The 27,420-nt window shown below is 33.6% G+C and overlaps 1 protein-coding gene across 1 annotated transcript in view; it reads right to left on the bottom strand.

Moving 5' to 3' along the window:
• Positions 1 to 1,798: 1,798 nt before the first annotated feature.
• The window catches only part of LOC128219719 (uncharacterized), a 28,867-nt gene continuing 3,245 nt past the window's right edge, over positions 1,799 to 27,420 (bottom strand). Inside the window, exons 3-10 of the mRNA XM_052927654.1 lie at positions 22,733 to 22,912; positions 21,458 to 21,532; positions 13,499 to 13,576; positions 12,603 to 12,981; positions 11,978 to 12,024; positions 11,797 to 11,874; positions 10,852 to 10,905; positions 1,799 to 10,592 (exon numbers count right to left, since the gene is read on the bottom strand). Of these exons, the coding sequence (XP_052783614.1) occupies positions 10,242 to 10,592; positions 10,852 to 10,905; positions 11,797 to 11,874; positions 11,978 to 12,024; positions 12,603 to 12,981; positions 13,499 to 13,576; positions 21,458 to 21,532; positions 22,733 to 22,912 (1,242 nt within the window). The 3' untranslated portion in view covers positions 1,799 to 10,241. The remainder of the gene's footprint in view (positions 10,593 to 10,851; positions 10,906 to 11,796; positions 11,875 to 11,977; positions 12,025 to 12,602; positions 12,982 to 13,498; positions 13,577 to 21,457; positions 21,533 to 22,732; positions 22,913 to 27,420) is intronic.

Genomic DNA, 27,420 nt, shown 5'->3' with positions numbered 1-27,420 from the left:
TGTAAAGGACTGTCTCAGTAACCCCATCTACAATTTAATTAAGTTAAATACCAAGAGCAGGAATGTCAGGTGCACCGCGACTGTCTAGACAGAAAAACGTCCTTAATTCGGCGAGTATTAAAACGATTTCAAGGATATTTCTGACAAACGACCGTGTGCACTGAATACCAAACACTAGTTGGTGTTGACAACGGCGTTTCCTTTTATGCACCAGTCAATTTTAACCACGCCCCCGGCCCAGGTTCGGGGAAATGCGGGGACTTTGATTTTCGTTCCAGCCAACCCCCGGTAAAATGCCCGCGGGGACAAACTGCTGGTAAAATCCCTGCCAATAGACCCCTCACCCCAGGGGCATTCTAGGTTAGGCTCATTCTCCGCGAAAACAAAACCACCGCAGTCCCTTGGCACTGCAGGGCCACCTGAAAGGTAAAAACACGACCCATTTCCCCCGCTATCCCCGGTATACCCCCGGACTTGGACTTGGGAGGGGGGAGGCGAGGTTACAACTGACTAGTGCATTACAAAGCCTGTATTAAAATATATTGCTAGTAAAAATGCATGTCTTACTATTCTTATCGCGTTACCCAAATTACATTTCTTCTTCAAAAATACGAATGTGTACTATTCTCTTATACGAAACCCTTCTCCCATAATTTGCCACGGTCTTTGAAAGGTATCATTAAAATTTTCTGAATAAAGAAAGCAAAAGTTTTGGATATTTTGAGTGTTTTGGACATGTGTTAATATGGCCACATTTTGCAGCTCAAAATCAAAGTCAAGTTTTTGCCTTTCTTTTATTTTTTGCATTTTCATTTGTAAACATAATTGTAAACGTGCACGGGTTTTTTGTTCGTTGGGGATGGAACTCTTGTTTCATCGGAAGTGTTTTAATCGGCGGTAACTAAATTAAAAGTTCCAGTAACCCTTGACATTTGCTTTAACTGCAAGACGTTGGTAAATAGTCGTTAAGCTGTAATACATTTAGTACAGTATTCAACAAAACGTTTAAACTGTCCCAACATTGCTGACAAGAGGGAGATATAAGGAGGTCCATGGTTGTCATAGGTTACATGTTCTAAGAAAAATGTAGTTGCTGATGAAGTTGACGGTTGTTTAGGAGGTCCATGGTTGTTGAGGGAGAAAATGGTTGCTCGGAAAGTAAGCTGCTGCTATGAAAGTCATTTTTCGTCGTTTCCAATGACGTTTGTGGTTGCACAGGAACTTGAAGGTTGCTTAGGAAAGTGCTGGTTGCTACGTAAATAAGATCATTTGAATATAGTTGGTTCAGGACCAGTAGACAAATATTCATAGTAAGTATCTCAGCTCTGGATACTGTTTTGGAGGAATGTATTCTTCAATAATTTATTTTATTTAGTCTGTATCAAAGAAGTGACCCCCCCCCCCCCCCAAGAGCAGTGTTTAAACTAAATTGGTACAACACAAGGCAATGCTATATGTCAATTAATAATCCCTGCAGTTATAGGGTATATGTTTTTACAACTTGTACAAAACTACCAGAGTCTGTGTATTATGTGATGCTTGGTATATATATTTATGATAATATAATTAGAAACAATAAAATCCTCTGGATGAAACACATCATATCTATATTTGTGTTTCGTCCAGAGGATTTCATTTCTACTAAGCATAATACACAGACTAACTATAAGTTGGGAATATACGTTTTTAATAATAACTGATTATTTGTGTATCGATATATATTTTGATGGCTTAACACCGGTTTCTCCATAAACCATACAATTTGGCGTACTACGTTTTACATTAAGTACATGTTTCATAGAAGAAGAAGAAGATTTATTTCATATCCAATAAGCCATACGGCCCATGGGGACAAACACAATATTTACAAATGTTTACAATGGTACATACACATTCATGATAAGGAGAAGGCACGCAATAATTGTTTTAACAATGCTCTGAAAAAATAATGATACTTGTAAAAGAAAGTTATCTAACATTGCAATAACTGTATGCAATTGTATTATTATAGAATAAGTCAGACTTGAATTGATAACAAAACCATTTAAAAGAAGTTAACGTAATGGAATAAGATATTTAATATGATGCTTGCATGCTTAGAATTATAACAGCTTAAATGATTTATAAATACATATTGTTTGCATATGTTTATACATTAAATGTGCAAGTCTATTAATATATCTAACCATGTAGGGGCAAACCTAGCCACTGGTCGTAAACGAAAGTGTATCTATTTTTATTTTTTTATTATTCAATATTGACAAATATTATACAACACAACACGTTGCAAACATATATATATATATACATATCAATGAGACATTTATATATAGCGTACTTGTTATTTGTATTACATAATATTTGTTTTTTAAGTATTGGTGTGTGAGTGATATCACATGCAAAATATATTGTACATAAAGGTCAATATAGGTCACTGCCAATGCAGGAAGCAATCTTTTAATCTTTCAATATTTAAGTGTTGAAATAAAAAGTAAGAAGATAATAATGAAGGATGGTAGGATAGCTAGAAAGGATAGAAAGAATAGAATAAAATAGTTGGAATAGACAGAATAGATAGAATAGATAGAATAGATAGATAGAATAGATAGGAGGTATTTATGCATTTATGTAGTTATTCAAAAGATGCCATTTGTTTTCATGGAAGTTCATTTTGTTGTTGACTAGAGCTGTTTCGCGCTCTATTTTTTCTCAAAGTTTTACATAGTTCAGAAAGGATGTAAAGGTTGGTATAGTGTTTCTGTTTTTCATGCTAAATATAAAAAACTTCATTAGCAGTATTAAAAAGTTAATTATTGTCTTATGTTGTAATTGTTCAAAGATACCAAAGCTTATGGTTTTTAAGTTTAAATTGATCGAGTTTGGGTTGTGATCAATTATTCTTTTTAATTGAGACCACAGATTTTGTGTAATTCTACATTCCCAGAATAAATGTTCCTGTGTTTCGATGTATTCCCCGCAAAAGTCACATAAACTTGAATTTGAGATTCCACACTTGTATAAGTATTTGTTAGTAGGTATAATTCTGTTTATAAATTTGTATTGAAAACTTCTCAGGGTAACATCATTGGTGTATCTATAGTAAGATGTCAAGATTAATTTCCATAGAGTGTTATCTATATGTTCGTCTGGTATGACCCGTTTCCATTTTTCATCTATTTGACTGTAAGTTTCTTTATAAAACTGGATTGAGTATAGTAATGTGTTTGGTTTTACTTTGCTTGTTTCGATTTTGTGTTTTAGCGTGTCTTGAGAGTCGTTTATTGGTATTGCAGCTCTCATTTGATCTCTTATTGATTGTGGCAAACAGGCTATTAGTTGATAATATTTAAGGTAATCGTTATTTTTTATATTGTATAAATATTTAATATCTTCAAATTTGTAAAAGTCTTTTGAACGGTAATCAAATATGTGTTGTATGAATTGTACACCTTTATCATACCAATCTCTGTAATAAAAAGTGTTACCGTTGTTATTAATGTGTTTGTTGTTCCATATTATGATTTTTTGTGTCGGTATCTTTGGGTAGAACTGATTTACTTCTGTCCAAGAATGAATAATGTCAAATAAGAACTTATTTCCGCGACAAATTTTGTTAATCAAAGTATCGTTTAAATTACACTCAAAAACCAGGTTTCCACCGTATCTCTCAATAAGATTTGAATAAAATGTTTTATATTGGCTTTTGTTAGAGCGGTCTAATATTCTCTTTACCCATGACGCTTTAATTGAATTTACAAGTTTATATATGTCCGGTACTTTCAAACCCCCATGTTCGTAATCTTGTATTAGTAGATTTCGTTTTATTTTATCAGGTTTGTGATCCCATATAAAGTTAAATATATCTTTATTTATATCGTCAAGAATATGTTTTTGCGGGTTTGGTAGAACAGTTAATGGATATATAATTTTTGGCAGTGCAAATGTTTTTATAACTGTCACTTTGCCAAGAAGAGTAAGTTTTCTGTGATGCCAACCTTTGAGACAATTTTTGAAGTTTTGTAATTTAGGGAGAAAATTGAGGTCTAAGAAGCTATTTTCAACATTTGTGAAATTTATACCAAGTGTTTTTGCTTCGTTCGATGTCCATATGAATTTCTTTTCTGGCAAGTAAGTTAAATTCGTGTCTTGCAATTTTCCTGCTCTTAATATAATTGTCTTTTTAGTGTTCAGTTTTAAACCAGATATCTGTCCGAACTCATCTATTGTATTGACTAGAGCGGTAAAAGATTTTTCGGTACCATCATTTATATAAGTCGCGTCATCGGCAAACAGTGATTGTTTTATCTCAATATTGTATATATTTAGGCCTACAATGTCCGTTTTGTTCTGTATAGCGTTGGAGAGTATATCGATACAAATGATAAATAGATAAGAAGAGAGAGGGCAACCTTGTCGTACTCCTCTTTCAATTTTCAATTCCTCAGAAAAATATCCATTGTTGATGATTATACTACTGATATCATTATAAAACAGTTTAACCCATTGAATCAATTCGGCACCAAAATTAAAATGACGTAAACAATTTAACATGAACGAATGGTCCAGGCTATCGAAAGCCTTCTCAAAGTCAGCAAAAAATAAAATTCCTGGTGTGTTTGTTTTGTTTAAGTAAGATATACATTCATTTATCAGTCGAACGTTTTCTCCTATATATCTAGATTTTATGAAACCAGTTTGGAAGGGGCTTATTATTGATGGCAGTATACATTTTATTCTGTTCGCTATGGCTTTTGTGGCAACTTTGTAATCTACATTCAATAAGCTAATCGGTCTCCAGTTAGATAAAAATTCTGAGTCTTTACCAGGTTTTGGAATGAGAGAAATAATACCTTGTTTTTGGAGTAAAGATAAATGTCCTGATGTAAACGACGTGTTAATTGAGTTTGTGTAGTGGTGTTTTAAGTTGTTCCAAAATGTTTTATAAAATTCAACTGAAAATCCGTCTGATCCTGGACTTTTATTGTTTTTCATTTCGTTGAGTGCTTTAAAACATTCATGTTCTGTTAAAAGGCCTTCACATGATAGCATTTGTTCGTTGTTTAATTTGGTTGTTGAGTAGTCTAATAAAGATGACTCAGGTCTAATAAGGGTATTTTTCTTGTATAAATTAGAATAAAATTTATATTGTTCATTAACTATTTCCTTTTGACATATTGTAACTTTATTATTAATGTTAAGTTTATGCATTGTTTTCATTTCTGCTCTTTTCTTTTCGAGGTTTGAAAAGTATGCTGTATTTTTTTCATTGTTTTCTATATGAACAGCTTTTGATCTAAGAATTGAGCCATTGACACGTTTTAATATTATTTCGTTAAGCTCAGCTTTTAAGGACGATATTTGGTCTGTTATTTCATCAACATTTATATTTTGTAATTCCAGTTTGAATTCGAGTTTTGCGATGCTGTCAATTATTTCTTTTTCTTTTGCATTTGTATTTTTTTTTAGATTTGATGAATATGTTATCGTAGCGTTTCTGATATTTCCTTTTAAAATGTCCCATAAAGTTACTGGGTTTGCGTCTTCATTTGTATTCAAAGTATCTGTGATTGTATTTTCAATTATTTCCTTGTAGTCAGGCATAAACAGTAAGCTATTGTTAAATTTAAAATATCCTGGTCCACGTTTGTTTTCAATTGTACAAAGTCGAAGACTAACAAATGCATGATCAGTTCTGAAACTTGTGCGTATACGACAATCAGTAACAAGATTTTGAATGGAATCCGATATCAAAAAGTAATCTAATCGACAATGTATACTTGGTTTTGAGTTTGAATGCCATGTAAATTGTTTTTTGTCTGGGTGTTTTATACGCCATATGTCAATTAAATTATAAGTTTCGTTCATACTTTTAATAAAAGTCCGACATCGATTATGTCTATTTTGGTTGCCATTCTTCTTATCTAATCTTGCATCAATAATGGTGTTAAAATCGCCACCTATTATAATGCGTTTGTCAGAATTGTTATGTATAAATTCTTGCAGACTTTCGAAAACGTTTATATCGTCTGTATTTGGTCCATATATGTTAATAATGGTATACTCTTTTGAGTTGATTGAGAGTTCAATTGCCAATATTCTTCCTGTTTTTATTTGATACGTTTTAATTTCACCAAAAGTATAGTTTGGATGAATAAGAATTCCAACACCTTCACTGTTTGTCGAGACACCACTAAAAAAACAAAGACCTTTCCATTCTTTTTCCCACTGTTCCTTATATTTTTCATGAAAATGTACTTCTTGTAAAAGATAGAACGTCGAATTTTGTTCTTTCAACCAATGGAAAATCTGCATCCTTTTTTCTTTATTACCTAGTCCTCTGACATTAATAGTACATAGAGTGGTATCCATGTTAGGTTGGGTAGTGATGATTTATGCATAAATACCTCCATTTTGATTGTAGAGTAGATGACGTTTTTACTTAATAATAAATAATTGACTGATCTGAATTGCATGTGTAACTGAAAGATATCTATACTAAGCGGAGTTAATCTATATTGAAATATCTTTTTTTTTTTAATATGGAAATAAGTACTCTGTAAATATTTGTAGTTTTGGGTGAACGTTATGTAATGTTTTGCGTCGTTTACGTAGAAAAAGCTTTTGTTTTGTTGTTCGATTAATTATCAAAAAGTACCATACTTTTTAGGTAAGTTCATCTGAGTTAAGATAAATGCAAACATGGTTGTTTAACAAGTTAGTACAATTACATTTCATTTGACATATTAACATCATTATACACAATGATTTGTCTAATTTGCATCAATATTAGCATACAGCTTAAGTGTGGTTTTACATCCATGATATATACATAAAATACCATGATTTCCAAAAAGGTACATTAACAGTGTAAGCAAGAGAGGGTTATACAGAGGCAAGTAGTAATGATAGTATATCTCACAATATATATGCTAAAACAATTTTGTATTTTCTTCAAAAGGAAATGAATCGGTACACTATTATTAAAATATCACGATAGAGACATCTTAGAATAGAGTACGATATTAGAATACAGAGGCACATTTCATTTCCAATGCCGTTTCAGCAAAAACGAAACGAAAAGACGTGGTATATGTACATCTGATGACAAAATGCGAAGCATTTGAATATAGGGGTACAAGTAACATTGTCTTTTCAACAAAAGCGAAAAACGAAAAGACACAGTATATGTACATTTGATGATGAAATGCGAAGCATATGAATAAAGAGGTACAATTTACATTGTCTTTTCAACAAAAGCGAAACGAAAAGACACAGTATAATTATGTACATCTGATGATAAAATGCGAAGCATGTAAATATATAGAGGTACAAGTTACATTGTCGTTTCAACAAAAGCGAAACGAAAAGACACAGTGTAATCATGTACATCTGATGATAAAATGCAAAGCATGTGAATATAGAGGTACAAGTTACATTGTCTTTTCAACAAAAGCGAAACAAAAAGACACAGTATATGTACATCTGATGATTAATTGCGAAGAATGTGAATATAGAGGTACAAGTTACATTGTCGTACAACTAAAAACGTGAAGAAAGGGCTAGGTATGTCTCCGTAGAAAAAGTTAACAGTACGAGGGTGCCATATTTTTTATGCAAATGTCATCTGTTCAGGTGTTAATACCTCTACACGTTATTATACATTTATATCCGAAATGAAGAATACAATGGGTTGATGTTTTAAATAGTATTCTAATAATATTTTAATGATGTCAATTTTATGAATGCAGGTGATTGTCATATGTTGTGTATTTTGAACAAAAAAACGACAAGGGAGGTAATTGTACTATTTAAAAAATAAATAAAGAAGCATTATAAACAGAAGTGTTCGAATGTAACAACATCAATAAGTTTGAGTTTACACCCTTTTACTACTGATTTTATTACTTAAATAATATTATATATATGTAAGTATTGAGGGAGGGTGGGCAAGTAATGCATGTTTTCTTAACGTGATCTATTTGATAATTGTCGGCATTTAAGCCTTTTTGCCTAGCTACACTGTCACTAAATCCAATAGGGTAATAATGTGTTGCATAATCTGCATAAATAATCCGGTGATTACAGTTTCTATACTTCACGCCAGAAAGTTACGTGTGTGGCCAAGGTAGATCCAGCCAGCTGTCGTAGTCACTGTAGTCGACCCGAACGATGCGGTCCTGTTTATTTCTGTATAGTATCTTTCCGTTTGAGACCCATGCTTGATCAACCTCGTCTTTCATTTTGAGACGAACACTCATAAAAACATCGTGGTTAAGTTTTGTCAAGTCATCAAAAATAAAGATCCCGGTTCCCCGTAGGCTGCGTTTGCTTCTCATAACAAGATCTCGCTTCATGCGTGATTTGAACCTTACGATGACATCCCTTTTCCCGTCCGTAGTTTTTCGGAGCCTATGGGCGATGTCAATGTCATCGAAGGTAACGTTAATGTTGCGTTCGGTTAGCTTTTTAACAAGTTTTTGGGTCGTTTCTTCTGGTCTTTCTGGGTTGGCTTTGTCATTAGTTTCCGGTAGGCCTCTAATTCGAATATTGTTTAAACGCGTGTATTGTTCGAATTCATTGTGCGCAAATTCGTTTTTTGATTCATTTTCATGTACCTCTCTTTTTAGGTTAATAATTTCATTGTCTTTGTCTTTAATACGTTTTTCGAGCGATTCAATTTTCTTTGATTGTTTTTCTTTGTCAGTATCTCTGTCAAACTGTTGGTTCTCTAATTTGTCAATGCGTAAAAAAACTGACCCAAGCAGACTCTCTTTCATGTCGCTGAATATCTCTTTGATTATTTCTCTGATATTCAGTCCTTCACTATCTTTGTCTACAATTTGTTCGATTTTTTTCTCTAACAGATTTGTTGATTTGTCAATTTTTGAAGTCATGCTGTTTATTTTTCCGTTTATTTCCTTGAGTTGATTTTTAATACCTGATATTTCTCGCTCATTTGATATTTCTCTTTCATGTTCCTCGTCTTCTATGACTGTTTCAATGTTTGAAAGTTTTACCTTTTTCTTTTTGCTTTTTTTCTTATTTTGTGTTTGCGGTGGTGTTTCTTCCGTTAAACTTGTTTCTAACTCACTAGACCCACTAATACTTTGTTCACTTTTTTTTCTTTTACGCTCTGAATCAATGCTGCTTTCCATTTCTGTTTCTGTTTCAAGCCTCTCTGTATACACAGTTGATGCAATTTAAAGTTGTGCAGTATACTTGAAGATTTTGCGAGCGTGCGGCTTTTCTCGAAAGGTGTCAATATATGTGACTATTCAATGAAAAAACTGTCCGCTAAGATCAATGTAAATTTTAACACATGCAACAGATCAGTCTATTTTAAGTTTCTAAGTCATACCGTTTTGTAGTCTTATTCCCTATAATAATTGTCGAAATTAACACAAAAATATACGTCCTTTAAGTATTTTAAGTCCTACTTTGAGAGAAATAATAAACTTTTTCCGTCAGTCGATAAACAATGCGTCCATTTTGCAGGGGACATCACTCTCTTACGAAAGTGTATCTAGGACTTTTGACATGGTGACATTCAAATAAATATACACAATATCCAAATTGCGCAATAAATACAACTATGAAAACGCACTATATATTTACATAACATAACAAATACAACACAGAATAAATGAATGATAAGCGCTGTAAATTGTCAATTAGTTTGTGATCTAGCCAGAAGTGGTTGATAAAAATAATCGATTAACAGGTTTACAAAGGGTTAAACAAGAACAGCTAACGATGACTCACGTTCATAAAGGATAGTACTATTTCTAATATATAATTATTTTTATAGACCCACATGTCACATCCATACATCAGAATTGTTTTTACAACTTTTTTAATAAAAACAAAACTTTTCGTAAATAAAAGAACAAAGTGTTTTGCTTTTTTCAGTAAACAAAATATAACTTTTAATATTTAGCTTTACAAAAAAAACACTTCGAGCTAACATCACACTTAAATACTGATATACAGACACTACATCGTTTTTAGCATTGCAAAAGAGTAAATTCGTATCTAGGGAGTCTACCTCTGGTAAATATAAGAATCTTTATTTTAGAGGTATAAACTGTGCAGTTTGTTATCATTAAATTAATTTGCATAGCAAGCCGAAATGCATTTATTATGTGCAAGATAATATAGTAAGTGTACTGACCGTGTAATGATGCACATGTGACAATTAAATATATATTATTTTCGGTAATTACTCGGATCTAGAAAGACAATCATGTTACCGGCTTCGAGCTGGTGCAAAATATTTTAAGGTATGGGAGAACTTGACTTTGTATTTCATCCCAATCTACATCAACAAGTTTTGGTGATTTACTCGCTGACATAAGGAGATCATCCAGATAACAACCATCTCGATTTATCCTTACATCCCTTAACATTTCAAGGGCGTGAAATATTAATACGCTTTCCTTTTCATCTTTGCGTTCCTTCTTAAGTTGTTGGATCTTGACTTTCCTAAGGCCAAGCTGGATGAAAAATACCTCCCAGTCTCCACTTATACACTGACATAGTCTAGCATTAATTCCTTCTGTTAACTTAACGTGTTGAGTCTGAAGTGGTGGACCCTGCAAAACAACAACAGCAACGAAATGAACGTTAAAGCCGCTTACTTTATCCTTTGACTTGTAAATCTACAGTCAATTGTTTAAAACTTGAATCAGTTATCCACTGGTTATCTTTTGGCACATTTAAATGATTTCATTGGTCCATAGTTATTTTTGGAAAAAAATATTGGCCAATCAATAAACAGTTTTACAAACTTTGCCCTAACCAAAGGTTGGTAAAATTTATGCCAATGCATGATGGTGACAACAAACTACTTACATTTAGTGGATGCAGGGCTTTACGTGGCTTCTTTCTACTAACGGACTCCAAATCCTAAAAATATAGTTGGCCATGTGAAGACACTCCACAAAGATTATGACATTGGCTTGATACTATCCCTTATATAACTACATTTTCCGACTCACCAATTATGGAACAAGAAATGTTTGACAAGCATTATGACCCACTGAGCGATACCTTTCGGAAACACATGTACTATGGTGCTTTTAGATGAAATGCATTGATTATAAATGGTTGCTCAAATTTCAAAGACAAACATTAAGAAATATGAACTGCGGACAAATTGTTCATAAGACCGTTAACTGGACCTTTGATCTTCTGACAGCGCCTTAATAGGGGCCATGCAAAAAAGTGAAACCTACCACTAAAGTTTCATGATAATATGTCTAGGTATTATGCAGACAAAGTTTTCATAAGACTGTTGTCCGTGACCTTGACATTTGACCTACTGATCCAAAAAAGGGGGTTCATCAACATGTCAAGATTAACCAATCACGAAAGTTTCATGGCCCATGGTCAAACCGTCCTTGAGTTGTTCTACGGGCATTGTATTCATACGACTGTTCAAAATGACATTGATCTTTGACCAACTGACCCTTAAATCAAACATGGACGACCGCAGATCAAGCGAACTTACCACCAATGTTTAATTGTCATATATCAAGCCGTTCTTAAGGTATTACGTGGACACAGATTTCATAAGACTTTTGTTCGTGACCTTGACATTTGACCTTCTGACCTAAAGTGTCAGTGCCACAAGCGTGCGTTCCAAGCTTTTGGCTTGTGGCCATGACAGTCGACCTACAGACTCCATAAAACAAAAATATTCTCTATATATTGGCCTACAGTGTGCTGGAAAAGTTACCTGAGACAAACACAAAGACTTTATTCAAACAAGAGAATTTGAATATACAAACTATTTACATTGTCGTGATTTTTTCTTTTGCCGTTTTCAGTTTCTCCGTCTCCGACGGCTGACTCAGAGGGAGGAGTACTTGTTAACTGAAATATGTAGAAACAATCTAATGCAAAAGATATACATATTACGCATGGAATTTGTAAATTTTAATTTTATTTTGAAAATTCGAAAATTTGTACAACTTACATTATTCTGGAGGACTTCAATGTTTACCCTTTTCCATTTCTTGATTTCTGTAAAAACAATTGAAATATTATCATATGTGATCATTCTATCAAGACAGCAAAGCCATTTCAGAGTCAAATTCATTTTTTCGTTGCAATATCAACAACATAAATGTTCAACAAAAAACGATCATACAGTCGCCTTATTGCACTCTAACAACATACTAAATTTCATAAAACTTGTTTGCAAACTGTTTGAGATATCCCAGGATCCAATCTTTCTTTATTGGAAAACATTTAACCTATTCATATTGCCATGGCAAACAAAGTTTTGTCGGACATAATACATTAAATGAAGTGCTACAAGAGAAATGATAGTGGCCTTGTGGTAAAGGTATATGTTTTTCATCCAACAGGTTGTGGGTTCGATCCCCGCTAGGGGAACATTCTCATAGACTCCTGAAATGGATATATGTGCAAGTTTCTGCATATGAAACGGATTCGAGCTGATATAAGCTGATATAACTTTGTGGACACCGTCCAATCGCCATATGCGTTATCCAATTTATCTTTATTGCGTCTAATATATTGCATACGAGCGTATAAATACACAAAATTAATGCTGTTCTGTTATTTTGTTTACTTACTGGCTGTTATTGCATTAAGTTTATTTGTAATTTTTTCTTTGGTTAAATTCGTGTCTGGGGAAATAGAAAATAAATAGTCCACCACGATAGACATCCCTTTCCGTTTACTATCTTTTGGATCATTTCTTTGTACGATGGCCTCCAATCTGCCGCCATTATCGAGCAGCATCTTCAGCCCAGGAAGATTCGCCAATTCCTTTTTGACTGATCCGACTCTTTTAATTCCACCTTGAAAGGCAATTATTCCTTCGTTTTTGACATATTGACAACGCAACTTTTCTCCAATATGCGGAACCCAGATGTCTTCGTAATGATGGAAACCCATAAGCTGAACGCCTTCCCCAGATATCTTGAACTCAACCATTTCGTTCGTTCCTCTCTGAAAATGATACGTTTTTGTATAGTTCCTAATTGTTCATATGTGATAACATCAAAACGGAAGCTAATAGCTCTTTGATATTTTTACGAGTGGCATTTTTACTTCCGTTACAGTCATGCTTGGTGGAGGGGGGGATGAGAGATACATTATTTCCTCCATTATGAGACAAAAGGGCCAAATGTCCCTAAATTGCTCACCTGAGTAAAGTGTCATATGACGTAGTGATAGTTTAGGACGTAAGTGGTCGCTGATGATTTGATAGTTCTTAAGGTATTACGTGGACACAGATTTCATAAGAATTTTGTTCGTGACCTTGACATTTGACCTTCTGACCTAAAGTGTCAGTGCCACAAGCGTGCGTTCCAAGCTTTTTGCTTGTGGCCATGAAAGTCGACCTACTGACTCCATAAAACAAAATATTCTCTATATATTGGCCTACAGTGTGCTGGAAAAGTTACCTGAGACAAACACAAAGACTTTATTCAAACAAGAGAATTTGAATATACAAACTATTTACATTGTCGTGATTTTTTCTTTTGCCGTTTTCAGTTTCTCCGTCTCCGACGGCTGACTCAGAGGGAGGAGTACTTGTTAACTGAAATATGTAGAAACAATCTAATGCAAAAGATATACATATTACATATGGAATTTGTAAATTTTAATTTTATTTTGAAAATTCGAAAATTTGTACAACTTACATTATTCTGGAGGACTTCAATGTTTACCCTTTTCCATTATCTTATCATATGACGTAGTGATAGTTTAGGACGTAAGTGGTCGCTGATGATTTGATAGTTGATCTTGGTTTGGAAAACAAATATACTCGTATATATATATATATATATATATATATATATATATATATATATATATATATATATATATTGCTAGCTAAGTCAAGCCATGGATGCCAATGTTTAGGAGTTCTACGATGGCAAAGGAAGACGACTGTTGCCATGTAGGTCAATGTTTTCATTAGTTGCTTAGGATTAATGTAGTTGCTAAGGAAGTATATTCTTACTGAAGAACGCATTGGCTGCTAGGTATGGCATTATTTGTTAAGGAAGTAAATAGTTACTTGGGAAGTCATTGGTTGTTAAGGAGGTCATTTGTTGCTAAGAAAAAAGTGATTGCTCAGGAAGTTATTGGCTGCTCAGAGAATCATTGACTGCTCTAGTAAGGCCAGAGTTTTTTATCTTTAGATTTACGGGAGATTTTTCAAAAAGTTGGGTAAGGAAGAGGAAATAAAAATAAAAATAAAATGTCCCGAAGGAGAAATAAATAAAAATAAAACGGATTTTTCTCCGATTTTTTTTATTTTTTAAATCTTCTTATATCATGAAGACAAAACACACCTTACTTGTGTCAGCTATTTCATAGGCTGAAAAAAGGGTGATAGATCACCATAAAGTTTCAAAAGCATAATTATAAGATCCTTTTAATGACTGAAAATATTGACCTCAACACTGTGGAGTTCAAGCGCTCATTGAAATTAATTGTATATATTTGTTCGAATGCATCTATGCATATGAGGTGCATATATTATCAACCCATGGATTTTATGAAACATGTCAGTGTAATAAAGAAGTTTAAATGGCCATTTCTAACCTTTTGCCCACAGTATAAGCATATCCTTTCCATTGTGAAGTAATCAAACATTGAACAAAGTTTCAGACACGGTATAATAAGGAGGTCAAATGTGTTTTTAACGAAATAGTACCGTGACAATTTACCGTGATGTGGTTTTGATATAGAAAAAATAACCAAAAAAAGTCGACGCCCTGATGGAAATTCCTCTTCACTTCAAAGTTTGACAGGGCTTACGGAGACACCAGACAGTCAAAATCTACATTTATGTACTTCACCAAAGAAAATTCGGGAGCATTAAGATAAATTTGACAAGTGTTATATGTTTCAAAAAACCAGGTCTAAGAACTGATTTTAGAATCAGTCCTGAAAAATATCCTTCTAATTCCAGCTATGCCCGTTGGCAATAAGCAACGGACAAGTTTGACTTCTTGCACTGACTGCCAGATATCTTATGTTCAGATTTTTTGTTTTATCGGAAACACACACTATGTTATTATTACATCATTTTCAGTACTCTATAACGATTTAAATTCTAAATCATTATTAAACTAATTAACAACTACGAATATCACGATACCTTGTGTTTTTCTCTTCAAATATGTGATCGTGAAGTAGTGTGTTCAATGCTCCCCAGAGTCAAATTCAGAAAAAAATATCTATTTTGACTATGATGAACACGATATCATTTTGCAGTTTGTGTTTGTCAGAAGCTATACATTTTTGCACTGTAATCCAATTCATCCTTGTTAATATACGACGTGCGCCAACGACTTTTAATAGACAAAACAACCCAAGAATTTCTGTCTCCTTATTTTGACCGGAAGTTTCGCAATCATTCCACGAAACGCGAACAACATACTGAATTTATAAAAAAAAATCACAATAAACACGCTTTAAGTTCTCCATGGTTTGATTTAACTAATGAAACATAAACATCGGAACGTTTTTGTTGTAAAACATTTCTATATAGCTGCAGAAATTGCGAGAAATAAGGGGTATGACAAAAACTACTTTCACTTTTGACAGGACGTTGTTATGGTAACGGGTACCTGTTCTGTTTCCCCGCGTATTTCCGACTGGTTTACGTGGTTTGTGCAGTAAAAAGACCTATAATTAATGACAATTGGTACACCAGTTGGTTCTGGGATATGGGTTATAGAACACTAATTTTATTTTCTTCTTAACATTGGAGCAACGTTCGTCGGAAAAAAATAAAAATAAAACTACGAAAATGAATTTTATTTTTATTTGGGTTTTGCAATATTTAGGTACGGCGCTCCCGTAAATCTAAAGATATAAAAACTCTGGCCTAAGTAAGTGGTTGATAAGAAAGTCATTAGTCGTTAAACAAGTCATTTAATGTTATGGATGTAGGTAGGTACTGACAACTACATGCGATTACATACCAAATACCAAGGGTCTGGGCCTTGCGGTTTCAGAGATGACTTTTAAAGTGTTTAAGTAAATTATTTTTATTTTTTATTTTTTTTTATTTTTTTGTGTGTGTTGACCTTTTATTTTCCCCGTACATTTATACCTCACAAAACATTTTCATAAATATAGGGAATTCTCTACATACTAGTGTATTAAATTTCAATTATATCAATATGATATCATCTAAAACAAAACATCATCTATAAGTTGAATTATTATATTACGTCCTTGTCTTTTTATTTATATTACAGATGTTAAAACAAGTATGACATAACTAACAAGGCGAACACACATAGTTTTATAAATGTACAGAGGTGAAAAAAATAAAGAAAATATAAACAGTTTTTACTGTTTTTAAAACGTATGTGGTCTAGATAAACAATTTCACAACTGACCAATTACTAAGTTCTGTATCTTTAATATTTGATTTTTCATAAATATACCAAGCAAGTTTTAAACTACTCTTTAACCCAATAAAGGTTTATATTTTTCTCCTTTGACAGAGCTAAAAGTATTTTTTATAACTAAGTATATTATATCTAATTGATTTTTTACAAGTGGTTCCCAACAAAAATGTCTGGCAATTGAACGGGAAAAATTCATTTAGGGCAGCTAAAAATTCTTTAACACAGTTTATTAAGGTTTGAACAATCTCACAATTCCAGAATATATGAATCAAGGTTTCCTCTTCAGACAAACAGAATGTACATACTCTATCATTAACAATATTTATTTTAAACAAGTAAGTTTGTAGCTAAAATCCTATGTATAATTCTTGTTTGAAACCATTGAATATATGTATCTCTTGTAATACTCAATACCAATCCATAAATCTTTTTCCAATTTACATCCTGGAAAACAATTCATTATAAACTTTTTTACTTCCATTGGTTTCAAGCAAAATATCCTTAACATAACATGATGGGTTTTGAGTTCTATCATTATTACTAAATGTAATTTTACATGTTTTTATGTAGTTCTTAACAACTCTTATTAAACCTTCAAACCATATGAAATTTATATTTGTCCCTGTACAATTCTCTAAGTATCTCTTGGTTACAAATGTGTCTGATTCATCAACAATATCTTTAATAAAACGTATTCCTCTATTATAAAGACTTTTGACAAAGATACCTTTATTACCAATTTTCAAATGATGGTTGTAAAACAAAGGTCTAGTATATCTTCAACAGTATTAGTGGATAATTTATCAATGAAGCTATTAAATATGCTTAGTACATCAATCCAAAAATTATTTTTCAATTTCTTAATTATACTTTAAGCAAACAATTTTCCTGTATTAAATACTTTACAGACATCGACAATGAGTTCATTAACACATAACATTTTCCTTCACTATTCACAAATTTTCTAAGCCAAGAGCGTTTTAAGGTATTACAATATGCTACAACATTTATCATTTTTAGACCTTCATTACTGTACTCTTTTACTAAAACAGAGTTGTTGTTTTTTATCTTATGGGGTCCATCCCAAATGAAATCATAGAACATGTTTATGATTTTATTGAACACATGTGTACTAGGGTTTGGCAATGACATAAAAAGATGTGTACAAATGGGAAGTAACAATGACTTTACAACAGTGATCTTTCCAATTGGAGTAAACTTCCTTCTTTTCCAATAACTGATACATATTTTTACCTTTTCTAGTTTGCTTGTAAAATTTAATTCTATCATTTTGCTTAGAGCTACATCAAAAACTAAACCTAATAATCTAAACTGTGTAGCTCCCCAGATCAATTTATATTTTGTTTTAATTGACCTTGTGATATATTTTATGGAACAAATCCATATTAAATTTGTCTTATCAAAGTTATTTTCAAGCCAGAATATAAAGAAAAATCATGTAATAAATTTAAGGTAGAATTCAATGATAAATCTGATCCATCAAGTAACAGAGATGTATCATCTGCAAATTGAGATATTTTGTATTCAACACCGTCCACTGAAATGCCCTTGATTCTTATTTTTATTGATAAAATTTCAGCACACAAAATAAAAATATAAGGGTATTTAAGTAAATTAAGTGAAGTATAATAATAATAATAATAATAATAATAATAATAATAATAATAATAATAATAATAATATTGTTTTATATTAATAGTATTACTATTATTATTATTATTAGTAGTAGTAGTAGTAGTAGTAGTACTAGTAGTAGTAGTAGTAGTAGTATTAGTAGTTGTAGTTGTAGTTGTAGTTGTAGTAGTAGTAGTAGTAGTAGTAGTAGTAGTGGTAGTAGTAGTAGTAGTAGATATCACTCCTGACCATAAAATTAAACTGTTTGATAAACTAATTAAGCCAATTTGGTGTATGGGTCTGAAGTATGGGGCTCCACATAAAGAATTCATATAGAACAAATACATACGCAAATTCTTAAAAATATACTTTCAGTAAAAATTAGTACACCAAACGACTTTATCCTAAAGACTAGATTTTATGACGTCAAGTACATTAAACATGATTAAGTACTAGTTTAAGGTAAAACACCCCTAATGAAAACCTCCACTTGAAACTGTTTTATTTTCATGCTTTAGCCTATGCTGTTAAACACAGGACTACAAATCTTTTAAGAGTTTCATAGTAGCTGTTCGAATCGATCCGAAGCATTTTTCTTTTCTTTTTTCATAAGCTTACATTCTTTTACAGAAGTGTATACAGTATTTTCATTAAAAGTAATTAATTTCAGTTTTACACATAAATATAAGCTTCTTTGGATATTTTCTTACTTGCATCCACGGCTGAAATAGGTGTTTGGGAATTTCAAACCCTTATTTTTTAACGGAACATTGTGATTGTGTTGCATAATGTTCCAAAAAGTTATTTATTAATGAGGAATAGGCCATGAGTATTTCTAGAACTTATTGATTTTGCTTTTAAAAGTCAAGGTTCCAATTTTTTTTGCGTCAAAGCAGTGTGTTAAATTTGTAATACCATATTGCTATTTCAGTACAGTTTGATTACATTTGTTGATGATGTGATCAATAATGTATTATTTCTGCAAATATATTTTTTGTTTCTCTGATATAAAAATGTTGAAAAATGAAATAAAGGATTTTTCTTGTCTAGGGTGATGTCGTTTTTATCAAAAATTCTGAAAAGGGGGGGGGGGATAGGCTATTTCAAATTTAAATAAAATTGTTATTTGACGGTACATTTATTTGCATTTTGTTTTTAAAACCAGAAAATGATACACATTAAGGAATTGTCAAGCTGATCATAGTTTGAAATGATGCTCATTAGGGGTGTGCTACCTAAAAGTAATTTGTTCACCGGTACACAAATACATTAATCTCATATATAAGTTTATGTTAGATCATTTTGAAATTCGTCCTTTAAAAAATAACTGAATTAAACAAGTAAAATTTGTTCTAAGTTCATTGGGATTCCATTATGTTTGATTATCACAAAGTGTTAGAGATTACCCTTAATGTTTGCTACTTAAACAAAGACTAGCAGATAGCTCTGTCCAAAATGTTCATGTTACACTCAATGACTTTTTTATGGCCTTATTTAATACAAATGTATTTCTCAATTTAATTTCATTTTCTTTTACAATGTGTTCATATTGTATAAGAATGCTCTAAACATATTGATATTAGCATAGCATAGGCTTAATATCGAAACTGAGAGATGAAATAATACAGATAGTGTTTATGGGACTTGTCCACCATGTAACATTTAAGAAGATAAGTTTAACTTCCTTTTTAAATGCAACTTGTATTTTGAAATTAGTTACCTGCCCAGGTATTATTGTATAAATCCAAGCATGTTTAAAACCATTGAGCTTATCATGTCAAAAAAATGTAAATATAGTTTTAAAATCTCGCTGTTTTTGTATTCAAATATTTTAAAATAAAAAAACAGTTTACCCTGTAGCTTAAACATGTTTATAAATGATATTTCATTGTGTGAATGCCTTCTGAAAACGTAGTAACGATTGGCATGTCAAGGTCTAATTTATATTTGTTTTCTATGAAATCAAATTTATGTATTTATTACAATATACCATATTGTGTTCTTAAATACTAAATCTCCTTTCGTTTCATGAATTGACTCGTTGATCGCCATGCAAGCCATTCATCAAGGGTCATTTTGATTTGTTTCATTGTATGTTTTTATGTTGAATGTTTGAATTAAAATACATTTATGTTCTGTTCTGGTAAAAGACTACTACATGATTTTCATAACAAATATGACATATGGTCATCAAACTTCACATGAAGGTTGGGCCTGACCAGTAGATGACCCCTATTGATTTTGGGGGTCATCGGGTCAAAGGTCAAGGCCACAGTGACCTTTAATGGTAAAATAATTTTAAAGCTTGTCCGAGTGGTAACTCACCCATGGCCCTCAAACTTGACATGGAGGTTGGGCCTGATCAGTAGATGACCCCTATTGTTTTTGGGGGTCATCGGGCCAAAGGTCAAGGTCACAGTGACCTTGAATGGTAAAAGGTTGTCAGAGTGATAATTCAACAATGCCTGCACCCATGGCCCTCATAATTGAATTGGAGCTTGGGCCTGACCAGTAGAAGACCCCTTTTGTTTTTGGGGGTCATCGGGCCAAAGGTCTAGGTCACAGTCACCTTGAATGGTTAAAGGTTTTCCGTGTGGTAACTTGACAATGCCTGCACCCATGGCCCTCAAACTTGACTTGGAATTGGGCCTGACCAGTACATGACCCCTTTTGTTTTTGGGGGTCATCTGGCCAAAGGTCAAGGTCACAGTCACCTGGAATGGTAAAAGGTTGTCCGAGTGATAACTCGACAATGCCTGCACCCATGGCCCTCAAACTTGACTCAGAGAATTGGCCTGACCAGGAGATGACCCCTATGGTTTTTGGGGGTCATCTGGCCATACGTGACTATTTAAATATCTTCAAAGGCACATGCTTTCACAATAAATATCATTTAAATGACTATCTTGTTTTACAATGTCATTTTGACATCATGCAATGATACTTGTTATGACGTGATGTCAACAGAATGGAGCACAGCTGTATTGCATTGGAGTGGAATACAGACTACCATAATTTGCAATATATATTGCATGTGGATTTATGATAAGTATATAATACAATAGAGTTATTAGTAATGCGTTTTGATCTGGGAGGTTGTATTCGACTCGAGTGTTTTTTGCAGATTTGGATTTCACGAGGCGTAAGTCCCTGGTTAGATGACTTAAAAGCCACATGTTTTCATAATAAATGTCCTTTTAATGTAGCACTATTTTGTTTTATGACGTCATTTAAACGTCACGCAACGATACTTGTTATGACGTGATGTCACAAGAGTGGAATACAGCTGTATTGCACCGGAGTGGAATACAGACTACCGTATTTTGTGATATGTATTGTGTGTGGATTTATGATGTGTATATAACAAACATAGATATAAAGTTCATGACAGGAACAAAGTGGTTACTTACAATTATTTTGCTGTCTCCCATGTTTTTGCCTTGTTTATCCAACAGCGGTTGCAGGAAAGGTCGTCCAGCCACAATCTGCCACAATATACAGGCAAATAATTAAACCTAGTTTATCTATTTAACTAAGTATACATGAATTGAGAAGAGCATAATAACCAGTATGATACGCATTACAGCATATTGGGTACTTGCCATGGGGATCGCACTTCACCATCTGGTGGGCTGGCTTAAAGCAGGCATTTTGGTGAGCATAAGAGAATATTAATCATGATTTATCATTAAGAATTGATTCTATTAAGTTTTAACTAGTCCATTATTACGAAAAGTCCAAGTCAACTCAAAAATCAAAACTACAATTCTTGTTTTTAATAAAACAGTCTTACTATCAGAGCATTTTGGTGACAGGGCTTTTTCTGCCCATTTTGGGAAAAAGACCCTAGACATTTTGGGAAAGTTTGCGTCGTGAAAATGCGGAAATTGGGAAATTTTACAGTGAAAAGAAAAAGCTGTCTAGTCTCCTGTGAATTAGGAAATGATTTAATATTAGTTTATTTTCTCTTTAAAAGACCCACAATGGCTGAAATATCAATCCTTGGGGTGTAAATATCTATTTCAATAAATCATGACAGATATTTCATATCTCTGAATGTGATGAAAATCAATGAGTTCAAGTACCAAAAAAACTTCACATCACATAATTTATTAGAATGTTGAAAATGAACCAGTACAGGTATAAAAAAATTCTAAATAAAAAAAAAAAAAAGATTGGGAAAAATATCTTATATTTTGCTTTAGGGATTGGGTCCGATAGTCGGACCCGTGGGTACTATAGAAAAAGCCCTGGGTTAACATTTCTAAACTTATTACAAGTTGAAGAAATTGTTGCTACTGTATTTTTATCAGCTATCTGTTTCTTCATCATATCAAAAAAAATATTCATAAAAAAGAAGCATATTTTTTTTACAAAGTTAAAAAGTATCTACGATCTTAAGCATGTTACACCAATGTCACAGTCATTCTATTTATAATCACTGACGCTATGATCTTGTATTCACCACTTAGTCATAGTAACTTATATTTCATTTTTGTGGTTCATAATACAACACATACATGTACCGGTATATGAGCTATTTAAGAGTTTATAAAGGTCTGCCCACACCCATTGGCTTGACCTCACCATGTGTCCCATCATGACTTTAAATGTAGTCAAATTCATATAAGGCCACAGTTAGAAGTGATTAATAAATAAGTTACATAGTAAGAGGGTATTTATACCTGACCAAGTGAGCACTCAATCTGCCCCAAGAAGTCATCGTCCCCGAGCTGTGGTGTGGAGTTGTCGAGGTCGTACACGGAGATCTTCACTTTCTGAACCAGTTCGAACATGTAGTCCACTGTGAAACACTTGGCAAAGTCAGGGTCCAGGCAGTTCTGTACATTCTCAGTTCTACCCACCTGGAATATTAAAGAAATGAGGTTTTGAGCATTTTAAGTAACTGCACACATTGATCGATAAACTCGCCAATACCTATAACAATACAATATCATATATTTTTAAAACTCATTACATTGTAAATGAAATGATATATTGTTAGAATTGTAAACTATTTCATAATCCATGACCCATTTACATAGCTTTTTTTACATATTACTCTGTGGGTTTGGAATATTTTCATAAAGTCAATTGACAACTTTGAGTTATACACAATCCTATATGACAATTACATATAAATCTGATCAGTGACTGTACTTAATGCAAATTTATATCGTAGTACATTTAGAAGCATGAAAAATTTATTATTCATGACCATCTTTTATATCAGTGATTACATCTAAAATGAGCAATGCAAGCAAATACAGATGCTAAAATTGCCAAACAAAGGACCTACATTTGTAACTCTACATTAATCAAAGCCAGAGTAATGGGCTGTTGTTCACATAAAAAATTTGCATACTGTCAATGGTATAACGTGTACTAAGTTTCATGTAAAATCTAACAAACAAGAGCTGTCGTAAGACAGCGCGCTCGATTTCACCGCTTTGACTTAGAAGTGAATACAATAACAATGTAATATTACCAAGTTTGGTCTATTTATGTCAAACCTAACTAAAATTATTCAATACATAATGTGACTTTGATGCTGCCCTCCCACCACCCGAAAAATGACGCAAGTCATTCAAATAACTTGATATCCCATTCTGAAAATGTGGTAAAGAATATACAAACAATTGTGTGAAGTATTAAGTCAATTGAATGAAGGGTATAGAAGTTATTAATAAATATCCCAACCTGCCCTAAAACTTTAACCTAAGTTCCATAGTAAATCAGGGGCCATAATTTGTATAAAAGACTAGAGATTGCTTTTTTGAAAAAGCGCTTGTCTCCCCTATTGTGTGGTCGTAGCTGAGAAAAAATAAATGATGGACATGAAATTTGTAACTTTGGACTGGAGACAAACCAACAGTGAAGTTTGGTTTATTCGATTATATTAAATAGTGAAGAGAAGAAAGTGTTGTTGATTAATCATGGAAAATGTAAACGAAGTTTGCATTGTATGAAGTTCCTGGGCGCAAGCGTTATTCAATTATTGATCGGAAACCATTTTTCAGCTCACAGTCATCGTGACCATGACCTTTTACCTACTGATCACAACATCAATAGGGATCATCTACATAACCAACTTGCATACCAAGTATTAAGTTCTTGGGTGCAAGTGTTCTTTAGTTACTGAGCGGTAACCATTTCTTCAACTCAAGGTCATGGCAACCTTGACCTTTGACCTACTGATCTCAAAATCAATAGGGGTCATCTACTAGTCATGACCGACTAGCGTACCAAGAATGAAGTTCCTGGGTACAAGCGTTCTTAAGTTATTGAGCAGAAACCATTTTTAAGCTTAAGGTCACCGCCAACGTATCATTTTTTACCTGAAGGTAACCTTGACCTTTGACATTTTGATCTGAAAATCAATAGGGGTCATCTTCTAGTCATGAACAACTAGCTTACCAAGTATGAAGTTCCTGAAACCAAAGGATCTTTAGTTATTGAGCGGAAACTTTTTCTTCACTTCAAGGTCATGGCAACCTTGACCTTTGACCTAGTGATCTCAAAATCAATATGGGTCATCTTCTAGTCATGACCAACTAGCATACCAAGTATGAAATTCCTGGTTGCAAGCGTTCTCTAGTTATTGAGCGGAAACAGTTTCTTCACCTCAAGGTCACGGTGACCTTGACTATTGACCTACTGATCTCAAAATCAATAGGAGTCATCTACTAGTCATGAACAACTATGAAGTTCCTGGGTACAAGCTTTCTTTAGTTATTGAGCAGAAACCATTTTTAAGCTTAAGGTCACTGCCAACATAACATTTTTTACCTGAAGGTAACCTTGACCTTTGACCTTTTGATCTCAAAATCCATAGGAGTCATCTAATAGTCATGAACAACTAGCATACCAAGTATGAAGTTCCTGGACCCAAAGGATCTTTAGTTATTGAGTGGAAACCGTTTCTTCACCTCAAGGTCACGTTGACCCTGATCTTTGACCTAGTGACCCCAAATTCAATAGGGGTCATCTACTAGTCATGACCAACTAGCATACCAAGTATGAAGTTCCTGGGTCTAAGAGTTCTATAGTTATTGGGCGGAAACGAAGTGTGACGTACTGACTGACTGACTGACAGACTGATGGACTGACTGACGGACAGGGCAAAAACAATATGTCTCCCCATGAATGGGGGAGACATAAAGATATTACACGCAAATGATTTTTACATGGAAGGTCACCACGACCTTGACTATTGACCTTGTTACCCCCAAAACAATTGGGATCATCTAGACATCATGACCAACCTCACTTCAAAGTTTGGTGAACCTAGATCAAAGCATTCTCCTGATATTGCACGGAAATATTTTTTTACATTAGAGGTCACAGCGACGTTGACCTTTGACCTTGTGACCCCCCAAAATATAGGAGTTTTCTAAACCTCATGATCAACCTCCCTACCAAGTTTGGTGAACCTAGGTCAAACCATTCTCAAGATATTGAGCGGAAATGTTTTTTACATTGGGGGTCGCCGCGACCTTGACCTTTGACCTAGTGACCCCAAAAACAATAGGGATCTTCTACACCTCATGACCAACCTCCCTACCAAGTTTGGTGAACCTAGGTCAAACCGTTCTCAAGATTTTGAGCAGAAATGTTTTTTATATTGGGGGTCGCCGCGACCTTGACCTTTGACCTAGTGACCCCAAAAACAATAGGGATCCTCTACACCTCACGACCAACCTCCCTACCAAGTTTGGTGATCCTAGGTCATGCGGTTTTCCAGTTATCGATCGGAAACGAAGTGTGACGTACGGACGGACTGACGGACTACCGGACTGACGGACAGGGCAAAAACAATATGTCTCCCCCAGAGAGGGGGAGACATAATAATATGGAGTTATCTAACCTCATTATGTGATGGCTCTGAACAACTGTGTGAAGTATTAAGTCAATTGAATGAATGGTATTGGAGTTTTAAGTGAAAAACCCAACTTGCCCTAAAACTTTAAACTGCCCTAAAACTTTAACCTAAGTCAATCAGGGGCCATAACTTGTATTAAGGATATGGAGTTATGTAACCTCATTGGGTGTTGGTCCTGAACAATTGTGTGAAGTATTAAGTCAATTGAATGAAGGGTATAGAAGTTATTAATAAATATCCCAACCTGCCCTAAAACTTTAACCTAAGTTCCATAGTCAATCAGGGGCCATAGTTTGTATAAAAGATAATATGGAGTTATCTAACCTCATAATGTGATGGCTCTGAACAACTGTGTGAAGTATTAAGTCAATTGAATGAATGGTATTGGAGTTTTAAGTGAAAAACCCAACTTGCCCTAAAACTTTAACATGCCCTAAAACTTTAACCTAAGTCAATCAAGGGCCATAACTTGTATTAAGGATATGGAGTTATGTGACCTCATTGTGTGATGGTCCTGAACAACTGTGTGAAGTATTAAGTCAATTGAACAAGGGTATAGAAGTTATTTATAAATATCTCAACCTGCCCTAAAACTTTAACCTAAGTTCCATAGTCAATCAGGGGCCATAGTATAACCCACCTATTCTTCGAATAGTCGAGCTAAAAATGTTGATATCATGGTCAAGGTTTAAGTTTGAACTTAAAGAAAATGCTGATGCATTAATAATTTAATATATAACACCAATGCTAAGATGACATTACCTAAAAAATTTCCTTAGAAAAAGCCTGACCGAAATATATTGAAATCAAACCACGAACAGTGATTTTGTTATGCAATTTAGTGCATTATAAAGGCTGTTTCCCCTTGCGAAAACTGTCCATTTTCCCAAAATTTTATAATTTTTTCCCAATTTCAAAAATGCAATTACAGTCATGATTAAAAAAGCAATGAATTCTTGAAATATAAACAAAATCTTGACAAGACTTACTCTTTCACAGCATAATGTATGCATTAACAAGAGCTGTCACAGTATGTGATGAATGCCCCCGAATGTGACATTGACCTACAAACAAGGTCAGTACATGAAAAGTTGATCTTGCCTTTATGTGTCAAATACATATGGCAAGTTATTTTAAACTTCCTCTGAACATAAAAAAATACCACCCATACTTGACAACCTACACTGTTATGTCCTTATATTCAGAATTCCCTTGTGAATAAACACTTAGTGTATCTTTCACCTTAGAGGTAGGGACATGGGTCTTGCACAGGACACGTCGTCTTCGTATGTGGAACACATGTAGCAAGTTATTTTAAAATCTGTCCTTACAAGGGAAAGTTACAGCCCGTACACGACAACCTATACCCTATGTCCTTGTATGCAGCACTCTATTGTAAATAAACACTAAGTGTGACCTTGACCTTTGAGGTAGGGACACGGGTCATGCACGCGACACGTCGTCTTGGTATGTGGAACACATGTGGCAAGT

Source organism: Mya arenaria, chromosome 15 (genome assembly GCF_026914265.1).
Source record: "Mya arenaria isolate MELC-2E11 chromosome 15, ASM2691426v1".
In the NCBI taxonomy this organism is placed as follows: domain Eukaryota; kingdom Metazoa; phylum Mollusca; class Bivalvia; order Myida; family Myidae; genus Mya; species Mya arenaria.
Note: the sequence above shows the minus strand (reverse complement) of the source record. Positions and strands in the feature narration are given on the sequence as shown.